Consider the following 11,742-nt stretch of genomic DNA (forward strand, 5'->3'; position numbering starts at 1 on the left):
TTTGGATGGTAAGTGATAAGGGACAAAAGGTCTGCAAAATGTGTGTGGGGTCACCACTTGGTAGGAGTTGGTTTCAAACAAGTCACTTTTCCTATCGGCGTCCACATTAACCTTCCGGGCCTAATATGGTTAGTTGTGGTTCATTTTGGAGTAGATTATGATTTTGGAGTAGACTATCTCATTCGTCCAAAAGTACCAATTGGTTATTACAAAATGATTGCTTTTATTCACCTTTTAAATCATACTTTTGTTATTTTTAATAAAGATTTAAGGATAATAAACAAAATAATTTAGGGGAGCATTTTGGCTAGATGGGGCTTTTGACCATTTTTTTTTCATTTATTTTTATTTAAATACTTTTTCTTTTATTCGTCTTTTCATTTTCTTCTATTTTTCTTTCTTTTTCCATTTTTCTATTTTCCTTTTCTATCTTTCCATTTTTCCTTTTAAGAGCTAAACAACTTAAATTAAAAAACAATTTACAACATCCCGATAGGATAAATGACTATATAATCATACATTGATGGCTATATTTATATGAGCATAACAAAGTAAATATGTTTAAAATTTTACCTAATTTCGAATTTTAATGTTGCAATTTTTTTTTTTAAGGTAGCTTTATCATTATAGCCCACATTAGCCAAAACTGTTTTTATTATTTTTACTTTTTATTTGTTCTAGACTTGAAATACTTACACATCACCATTATTATTATTATTTAAATATATCTAACTTGGTTTAACTAATATATATACTTTAATTTTATTATAAAGTATGTTTTACCAAATTCCTTGGAGGGATCAATTATCTTTCTCCTAAGTTTTAAAGTATGGCATTGTATGAGCTCATAGTTTCACTATTACTAGTTGTATTTTAATAGTGGCTTGTGAGGAATTTATTTGTTGGGAGAGGAGATGTCTAGCTTAGTATGGAAGAGATGTTGTAATGTCTAAAAGTTTTGACTAGGTCCAAATAAAATAGAAAATAAGAACTAAAAATAACTATGTTAAAATAAATATAACTTTTTTTTTTGTAGGCTTTGGCGGGACCCTCTCATTTTCCACAATACAACATTTTACACCCTCTGCAGGGATTCGAACTTGGGTGGGGGTGTGAAAACCATCCTCCCAGCCATTACATCATGCACATCATGTGCAAAATAAATATAACTTTAAATTAATATAATAAAACTAAAAATTATGGGTTGTTATTATTACTATTATTATTAACGTAAACTTGACTTGGTCAAGTTACTAGTGGGTTCTAAGTTCCACTTTTATGAGAACTCATGGTATTGGCCCGTGGTATTCACATAGAGTATTGCCTATTTAAGGTGTAAATTAAACCAATCTAGATACATAAGTCCAAATCCTTGGTAGATATGGACCTAGTCTCTCATGATGTTGCTACCATTTGTGAGTAACTGGTAATATAGGCTTATATGAAATGTCGCTGCCATAGAATGTCTAAGAAATGTTTGGATGCACCTCTTGGCATTCTTCAGTACTATATTAGATATGATGGTAGGGTCGGCTAGGAAAGTTGGAGGCCATTACGTCGATCCGTCTTTGTGTGAGGATGAAGGTTTCACTTGCTTCTCATTTTTAGGTAATGATATGTGATGGATGGATAGTAGTTTATATTTTGGTTGTATATGAGCCAGAATGAGGGTATCTAGGATTGTAGTATTATTTGAGGACAATTATATATGTTTTTTTTTTTTTGGACTGAAGTATTTATTTTGCATATGATGTACATCTTGGCTATATATGTACTAGACTTTTAATTTTAATTGAATCTCCAACATTTATTTCTCCTTTTGGGGGAAAGATCATTATATCTAGAAGATAGACACTAGAACTATAGTTACCAACCTAGGCTAAATTAATTTAAAGAAATTGAAAATTGAGTGATTAGGTTGCAATCATAAATTAATAAGCAAATTTCAACACTATAATGAAATATTAGGTTAGTTCCCCCTTTTTTATTTTAAATCCCTTGTGCATTTTCAGGTTTCCTTGATGGTCATGCTAGAGTTGGCCTTTTGCATTATTTTCATTGTACTACCCCAAATTTATATATGCTGAAATCTATATGGAAAACATGCATAAAATTTTATTGTATCAATTATTTTCTTATCTTTCAATGGTATCATCCCAAATCAGATGGGTTTGTATAAAACATTTTAGGTTTTTACTAAATTCATTTTATTTTTTTAAATTTTGAAAAAAAAATATTATAAAATGTATATTCTTTAATTTTTTAATTTTTCTTTTGTGTCTGCTAACTATGATCAAGAGCCAAACATTTTTTTTGTGTACAACTTCTGAACTGATGGCTCATGCTCAGTCAGAAAGGCAAGTGAAGTGCAGATAAAATGAAACTAGGGCATTTCATCTTGAGGAACTGGCACGCCCCGCATGAGGCACAGTCGTGTACACTTTTCTCCTCCAATCTCTCATTTCCACAAGGGATGGCAACGTGTAGAAAATTGGACAAAGGGATGGCAACGTGTAGAAAATTGTGTCCACTGTGGAGCCTGTAAATTTCTAAGGAAGAAGTGAGCTGGTGTCTGTTTGGTCGTACCTCATTTTACTTCTAACCACGTAGAGTTAGGGCGTCTAAACTCCTGTTGCTTATTCAGCATCGTAATATTTAAAGAAAAATCATCTGTTATTTTGATTTTAAAAAATGTAGACGTGAGAATGAAGATTATCATTAAAAAACACACCAAACAAAAATGTAATGTTACGTGTGTGTATATGTTTATATATATATAAAACAATTGCTCTTTCTTCAGGCAGTCCGCTTCTTGGGTCCGCTTCTTGGGAAAAGAGGACATCGTACGATTCCACATTGATCGCGGAGGTAAGCCGCACAACGCTTTCAGCTTTCTGTTGGATTGCCGAAAGTGCATTCAACTGTTCAGGTGGAGATATGTCGTAGGGTGCTTTCAACTTTTCTAGTGGTGAGAAGCAGCACAGTGAACGATGGGGGCTCATCAAATCTTGAACCCATGAAAATTGAAGAAGTAGGAAACCCCGTGGTTACTGATGGTGATGGGAGCTATATTATTCCACAAGCCCAACAGAGATAGATCCCTGTTAGTGTTGGTTATCATAATGCAAACATAAGAAAAACCTTATATTACAAACCCTCGAAATCCACCTTCTGGTAGGACGCGTCACACCTACGTATTTCCTTAATCCTCCTCCCGTAATGTTTGCATTGTGATCTCCAACACTAATAGGGGTTTCTGTCTGTTGGGCTTGTGGAATAATATAGCTCCCGTAATATAGTTCCCATTACCATCAGTAGCCACGGGGTTTCCTACTTCAATTTTCATCGGTTCAAGATCAGATGAGCGCCCATCGTTATCACTGTCCTGCTTATCTCAAGAAGAAAAGTTGGAAGCACCCTGCGACATATCTCCACCTGAACAGTTGAATGCACTGTTCGACATATCCCATCAGAAAAGCTGAAAGCGTTGTGCGGTATAGCTCCACGATCCATGTTCTAATCGCTGAAAGTGTTGTGCGGTATAGCCTCCACCCCGGGGATGTTATTTCCTTTATGCACTTTCTAAATCTGAAGAGAAAATGATGTCAAGTAGTGATACAGAAGAAATTGTCATTCTCACTAGTATTACATCAATCACTAGTTTAATAAAATTTGTTGCAATAATATGTAACTAGTATTACATCAATCGCTTAGCGACGGCAGACTGAAAATTCATTTTTTAATGTTGAATGTTTCATGCGTTTTCTCTTCAGACTTTGTTTTCCTTCTTTGCAGGGCGAATCTGATCCAATTATTTGCATATAATTTATTTAACGGCATTCAGTTTGACAAATGATGAATTGGAACAGTAAGTACACATTTCACAAAGATCATCACTGTAGTATTTCCGAGTTTGAATAATATTAACGAAAAAATCGCGGCCTACATGAAGTTGTGGAACAAAACAAAGCAAAGTACGCACGTCACAGGGATCCAGTATTCTCTATTGGATTTTCTTGATATATGTAGCATAACAATATCCAACCTCCTAACAAATGAAAAATACAGGACACACAGAAACTGAAATTCTCCTCCTCTTACTCGTTCATTGTGCGCCAATCTCTTTCAGGTTACTGATTTGTCCATTCCATCCCCGCTTCCAACATGGCTAAGCACCGTTCACGGTCACTGTACTCTGACGTCTCATGTTTCTCGTTCTCACTTTCATATTTGATGGTGAAAAAAGAAGCATCCAGCGGCCACCCAAGTGCATTATTGGTAGCGAAATTTCTGGTACTGAAGTGTTCCCGAGAATTGGACGGAATGATACCCTGGTATTCGTGAATCTTGAACAATGTTAAAACCAGCATGTCAGCACCCGATCTTGGAGGTGCATAGGCAACAAGTTCCAGCGGCAGAAGATCTAGAATTACAGCACAAAGAAACAAAACATATTTCTGACCGTTAACATTACGATGCACATTCGTGATATCGATATATTTGAAGGTCAAAGAAAGAAAGACAACCATGCATGATACCTTTATCATGTTCGATGGAAAGGAAACGCAAAGTTAACCTGCACAACGTAGCTATTAATACAGTTTTTGTGAAATTCATTAATGGATTCTGCGTTCGATTTGATCGGAAATCTGTTCTGAGTTCAGGCGGATTATGACGTACCAGTGCAGATACTCGCCTTCAGGAGCGCCAGGATCCGTCATAACCTGATTACGGTTTTATGACATGAATTTCAATTTGACTAAATACATCTGGATTAAATTAGGAAATAAACTTACCAATAGTACTAATCTCGGGTTTCTGAAGATTGCCCCTAACTCTACATGAGAAGCATCGCTATACTGTACAAGACGAGTAGGATGGTGCTGCATTAAATATGAGAGGTGATTCTCTCAGTTTTCTTGAAGAGGCATCAATGTCCATGGTCTCTATATAAATGTTTCTTTCAATTATCCAACCAGGTCTGCTAGGGATTATCCCATCTATGGCTTCATCAAATATTTATCAAGTGTTTGCCCATCTTCACATTGACCAGCTAAGTTCCATATCTTATATTGTTTCCATAAACCACATTTTTGGGAGTAGTAACTTTTAATATTACCTCCACTTTTGTTACATCCACATGAATACCTATAACCAAAAGAAAATGTCCTACAACAATACCCTTAGTCCTAATGATATGGAATTTTTGAGTGCTTACACTTTTGTTACATCCACATGAATACCTATAACCAAAAGAAAATGTCCTACAACAATACCCTTAGTCCTAATGATATGGAATTTTTGAGTGCTGACATAGAGTAGGATTTGAATGCAATAATCTAGTAATTTTTCAAGGTTGTTTGTGCCTTCATCAAATCCACTCCCACAGGGTGTAACATAATCCATAAAAAGTTCCGGAGAATCATTAACCATAGCAAGAAAAATTCCCAATACTTAGTGCTGAACGGTTGTAGGTGCGTTGAAAAATCCAAAAGGTAAAACCATATAAACAGAAGTACCTCACAGATAAATAAAAGTAGTTTTATATTTACCTTTATGGGTAAAATGTATCTAATTGTAACCACTAAATCTATCTAAAAAGAGTGTTTAAGACTTGATCAATAGAAGGTAATAGAAAGTGGTCACATAGATTATTAACTTCCTATTTTTCTTACCAATAATAAACTACTAGATATACCAACTCATTGTTAGAAATAGGATTTATGAAATTTTCATCCAAAATTTTCAGGAGTTCTTCCTTCACGATGCCTTTTAAAGTCAGATTCATTTTAAGTTGAGGTTGCGTGACAAGTGAGGATCCTTCTTTTAAGTAAATATGATGAGTAGATAAATTAAGGTGTATAACCTTGATGCCTTTATAATCCCGCGTAGAAGCTTCGTTATTATTTATGAGTCACAACAATATTCTCTTAGTTCAGCGGAAAAATTAGGATTAATCCTAGGGTTTTTTCTAGGTTCAATTTCTATAGGTATACTTTTAAGACCAAAAGTGGAAGCTATATCATGTATAACATGCTCATCAAAAAAATATTCCCAGCCAAATTCTTTTATTGCAACATTAATCAATCAGGATGTATAACCTGTAATAGTAGAAGGATGACTAATAAAATTACCCATAACATCATCTTTAATTTCATTTTTAAGATGTAATGCTTTACTTATACTAAGTATTGGATGAGCATCAATTTCTTCCAACTCATATTCTAATTTGGGAGGGTTTTGAGATATATAACTCAATTTGGTAAGTGGATAAAGAACAAGGTCTTTAGGAATATTTCCATATGAGATAATCATATACCCATATTTGCATCCTATATAAATCATACAATCATATTTGCATCCTATATAAGCATCAACCTTACCTAACTATGGTATTCCTACAATAGAAAGATGTCCAATTAAGCATGTTTTAGGTTGAAGCACCATGAAGTTTACTAGATACTTCCAAACTCAGATGCTAATGTCTTCTAATATGCCCTTAGCTTTTTTAGACCTATCTACTAAATCTAGAACAGTATGATTCAACCTTAAATTGATAAGTTCAAGTAGTTTCATTGCTTCCTTAGTTATTATGTTTATGGCAACCCTTTAATCAATCAAATTATTTGGAAGGCGTACCCCAACAATATGAGTTGTCATAGTGGAATTATAAGGGTCCTCATATTTATTGGGATCATCATTTCTCAATATTAACTCAAATAATCTACCAATGACATGCATAGTAGGGGGTCCCAAGTTTTTGTGCATGACTTTTAACCACACAATTCCTTAGCTATTTTAGCATAAATTGGAATAGACTGAATTTCTTGAAGTAATGGAATCCAAACATGAAAATTATTTAATTATATCAGGAAGTTAGGTTCTTCTTCAAGAACATTTTTAGCTTTAATTAGTCCCTCAAGATAATGAGGGCATAAAGATGTCTCACTTTTAAGACTTTTTATAGGCTTCATAGCTAGGGAAACATCTAATTTTATAGTGACATTGGTTGTTATAAGAATACCAACTGTAATATCAACTACTAGAACCTTATCAACTATTTCAACATTAAGATTATAACCTAGTGTTTCAGCCTATTTCTTTCTCTCAACCCTTGAATCACATCTCATTCTCCTAATATTTTTTCATCCTCGTTTTCTATTATAACCTTGGTAGGAGTGGGGGTTAATTTCGTAACTGAGCCAAGTTGAATTTTCATTACATTCTACTTGTGAAATGAACTAAGTAAGAAATATTGAATTTTCATTACATTATCCCACCAAGTTGAGGGTTCAATAATGGAGTACTCACAAGCACATTGGAAGCGAGTTGTAATTTTCGTTGCATTGGTAATTGTAGAAGCATGTGATTTAGGAGTGAAAGTCCTCGCAAAGGTTGAGGCCATGAAGAAATAGGCTACTCAGGCCAAGGTGTAAGATATTGAATGAAAGAATGGTTAGGTTTCTTGCATGAAACTGTTGGATATTGAAATTGTTGGGTTGATGTTGAACATTATATACATTAGACCAAGAATTGAAAGAGGGAAAATAGTATTCCATCATACCTAGTGGCTAGATTGTGATGGCTTACTTGATGGAACAATGTAATATGCTCCAAAATCTTCCATTGCTTCCTTATAAATTTCCTTGTGTCCAAGTGGTGAAGGAAATTTGTATTTGGAAGGATTGCATTCACATATGGTGAAATTATTAAGTGGGAACTCTCTCAAAGGGTTCTTCTTTAGACACTGATAGTATAAAATGGTTAATTCTTGCTCAAATTATCTCTATTTATTCCTTTATTGTAATACAAAATGATGAGAAGACATTTATCTTATGATGGCATTTTTTAAATTCTCCAATAGATTCCCAATTTTTGTGTGATTTTCTTCAATATTTGTTGACTTCAAAAGGTTGGTAGAGGCATCAACTCTCATGGTCTAATTTTTAGTACATCCCATGGATATCCTTCAACAAAGTTAAACTATGTCATCACCTCGCAGCGGATCCCCCCATAGTATGTTTTTGGGGCTTGAAGCCCAAACTTTGGTCAAGTGTAATGTAAAGACCCCGCCAAATGGGCGCGAAATACAAGAGTTGGGCACGGAGTACAAGAGTTTAGGGTTGTCCACCCTAAGATAATGTAATTTAATGTAAAGTGTGTCCGCCTACCCATGGCGTCGGACCATGGGATTGTATAAATAGAGTGAGGCTCTAAGTGTAATGGTAGTCTTAGTTTTTGACAAGTAATAGATAGATACAAAGGCATAGTTAGAAGTTAGAAGTCGATCTGAAGGTATTGGGTGGTAGTGATAGGTAGAGGCTCTACAACTGAGTGTTCAGAGGTCTAGTAGATTCGTGAACCCCTACAGCTAAGTGCGTAGGGCTGAGTCGAGTGTGTAACTGAAACTCGTACTAATAAAGGTAAGTTTGATTCGTAATATTGTGCTTCTATTTGTAGATTTGCATTTTTGTGTTCTCGTTATCTTTATGCACTTATATTGGTTTCACATACGCGTGCTTATCTAAAAGTTGAATGGGTTAATAAGAAAATTGGGCCCACACAAACTAAGTTAAACACTAATATAATAGCACAGTGAAGATCGGATCGGAATAACACAATATTCACAAAGGGCACACAAGTTGTGAAGCGTAGAAAGTTGCGCGGAGTAGCGCAATGCATAGATTAGGATTGCGAACCCCTAGAACCCTCATCAAGACATCCCTACGGTGTGGAAACCTAGTTCCATCACCCTCCCATACTACTTCGGGTGAGACCTCACTTTGCGCTCCGTGGACTGTTGCCTAAAGGGCGAGTAGTACCAAGATTTTCTTAGCTAAACTCATTGTTGAACGTGGGTTAGGCCCTATGTAGACAAAAAATGGTTCTGTTTCCAAGACTGAGATTTGCCTAAGGGATGTCTAATGTCGTGCCACTCAAACCCAACAAAGAAGGGAATTGAAGAGTGGTTGGACAAGAAGATTCACGAGTTTGCGACACACGAAAACACAACTCCGCATGTATCGGAGAAAAGGTGGCTCGATCACTACGTGTATACATAAATCCATGAGATCTTCTTCGCATCCTTTCCTTCTGAACTGTATGAATGGACTGCGAGGTTAGCCAACATCGAGGGAAGGTGTAAACTCAACCAACCGATAGTGTGGACTATGGAATTAGTGTGCAGACTAGAGGCAACAGAAGATAAGATCGCGCGAGATGTGGACCATTGGCTTGACCGGATAATAAGGGGATTTATCACTAAGTTTGTGGTAGACATGACCTTGAGCTACAGCGAAGCAGAATGACACTTTCTCAACGGACTGCGAAGTAAGTACATTAAATCTCTGAATACGTGGATTAAGATGTTGTTATGTGAAAAGTGGGTTATGCGAATACATTAATGTTTGGAACGACGCAGAGCGGAAATATCTACAAAGGTAGCGGGGAATTAGGAAAGAGTCCCTTAATTTCACCTTCACGAGAGAGAGAGGAGGAGCTCGCTCGGGTCTCTCCGAGAAGTGCGGTCAATTTGACAAGATATCGCGTTCCGCAGTTACCACCTCCGCCCACGCTACCACCTGCTTCACCTCCATCTTCACCCACTCCACCTACACCAACCCTGCAATTGAGCATGGCGAGCGTGATCAAGTTATATGTATTCAGAGGAGTAGGGAATGAGGACCCAGACCAGTTCTGGTTCATGGTAAGAGTAGTGTGGCAAGCACAAGGGCTCACGGACGACAACATTAAGAAGGCTACATTGGTGAGCATGTTGCACGATCGCTCATTGACATGGTATATCAAGCACTCTAATGACCACCCAAATGTAGGGATAGCACAAATCCTGAATGCATTGAACAAATAATTTAGCTAGCCGAAATTAGAGACACGACCAATCATTGGTTTTAAAGAGATCGCGATGGTTCGAGGTGAGACCCCCTAGGATCTGGATCAGTGACTGAAGAGTATGATCATTGAGGCTAATATGACACTCACAGATGCACAACATCATGTGTGGTTTGTGGCATCTCTCACACTGCACCTGAGGACGACACTATCACAACAAAAACTTTCTACTGAGGCTGAAGCATTGGAAACAACGATGAGTTTGCATGAGACACTGATACAAGATCCGAGGCTAGGAGTTAAACAAATCCATGTGCAACTACAGAATCTCTGCTTGGAGATGTAGAGCTTGAAGTGGGATAGGGCACCATGGCTAGAGGCACGCGAGGAAGTATGGTGTGTAAAATGCAAAGGCGAGGGCCATGACAAAGACCACTATCCAGTATTCACAAACTACTTGGGAGGAGGGGGACCAATGCCATTGAGACTAGAGTCACACACTGGGCCATGTGCAACACCCACGTTATGGTGCATGATCTGTCAAATAGGAGGAAAGCATATGACGGATAATTTTTATTTGTTGCAGAAGTATACACAGACTCAACAATAGTTGTTTTGTAATTTCTGCAGGACGATAGGCCACGACGAGCGCACTTGTCGCAGCTACGAGTTAATGATGGAAGGGATCAGACTCTATATAATGCACAGAGAAACGTGAGGCCTCGACCGAGCGGCAGGGATGGTGCGCACTAGATTTCAGGGGCAAGGTCGAGGACGAGGAGGAATGGGACTAGGAAGGGGTTGTAAATAGTTAATTTTCTATAATTACGAGGGACTAGGGCACTGTTCTCATGATTGTACCAACCCAGAAAGAATGTCATGTTCATACTGTGCTCTGTTTGATCATGAAATGATAGATTATCCTACGTTGATTGCAGAGATGTGCAAGAAAGGGGTACTTCAGCCTCCTCCGACTCAATATATCCAAATGATGAGGTCTGAATCGTGTGAAGAAGACCCAAATGTGAACATGATGCTTAGAAGTGGTGCAACCATAGGGGAGTATAAGGGGAAGAAACCTGAAGAAGATACATGGGTTCGCAAAGCTCCTACAATGGAACCTGAGTTTGACCTAGAATGAAAGCTAAGAAGAGCTTCGCGGAGGCCTCCACTTCAGGTAGTAAGGATCAACCAGAGCGAGGGATGGATCCTTCTATGCTTACTACCTTTTTGGAGACATGCATGAAATTGCTGCATGATAATAAGGCACTTAAGGGACTACAGGAGTTGATCACCAAGTGCGCAGGGTGAGGAGAACCATGCGTAGTCCAGAAATTGGGGAAGCATACATTGCGCACTCGAAGGGAGATGAGGTTGACTGCATAGATTGGTGAGTATGAAATGGGTCAAGTCATCCTAGATCTTGGATCAGACGTGAATGTGTTACCGAAGCAAACATGGGAATGCATGGGCAGGCTCACATTGTAGTGGTCCCCTATTCAATTACGAATGGCAAACCAACAGAAGATTTTTCCCACGGGTAGGTTGCAAGGGGTAACAGTAGATATCAAAGGCGCGAGCACACACACAGACTTTGAAGTAATAGATATTGTCGATGACAACAATCTTTATCCTACATTGCTTGGGATAGACTGGGCCACTAATATGAATGGAGTCATCAACCTGAAGAAGCAAATGAATCTATTTGAGAAAAAAGTAGTAGTTCCGCCAGACTCGACCGAAGGGGTGTGCTACAATAAACCTATGTGCGATTATGGAAGCGATGATGAGCTCGATTGTATTTACAAGATAATTGCGTGAGATCAGGATTGAGTGAATCTGACTACAGACGGAAGGATCTCATGGGAGCGTGCGAGTTCCTGCACCATAGAT

General features: G+C 37.6%; 1 protein-coding gene across 1 annotated transcript; it reads right to left on the bottom strand.

Moving 5' to 3' along the window:
- Window positions 1-4,130: 4,130 nt before the first annotated feature.
- LOC149231886 (CEN-like protein 1) lies at window positions 4,131-4,721 on the bottom strand. Its single transcript, XM_089381778.1, has 3 exons — window positions 4,681-4,721; window positions 4,539-4,576; window positions 4,131-4,423 (listed from the first exon to the last, which is right to left on the bottom strand). Exons 1-3 carry the CDS (start codon window positions 4,719-4,721, stop codon window positions 4,131-4,133), a joined length of 372 nt encoding a protein of 123 aa, XP_089237904.1.
- Window positions 4,722-11,742: the final 7,021 nt, after the last annotated feature.

This window comes from Pinus tabuliformis, chromosome J, assembly GCF_031772625.1.
Source record: "Pinus tabuliformis cultivar Carrire ecotype Pingquan chromosome J, CPIR1, whole genome shotgun sequence".
NCBI classification, from domain to species: Eukaryota; Viridiplantae; Streptophyta; class Pinopsida; order Pinales; family Pinaceae; genus Pinus; species Pinus tabuliformis.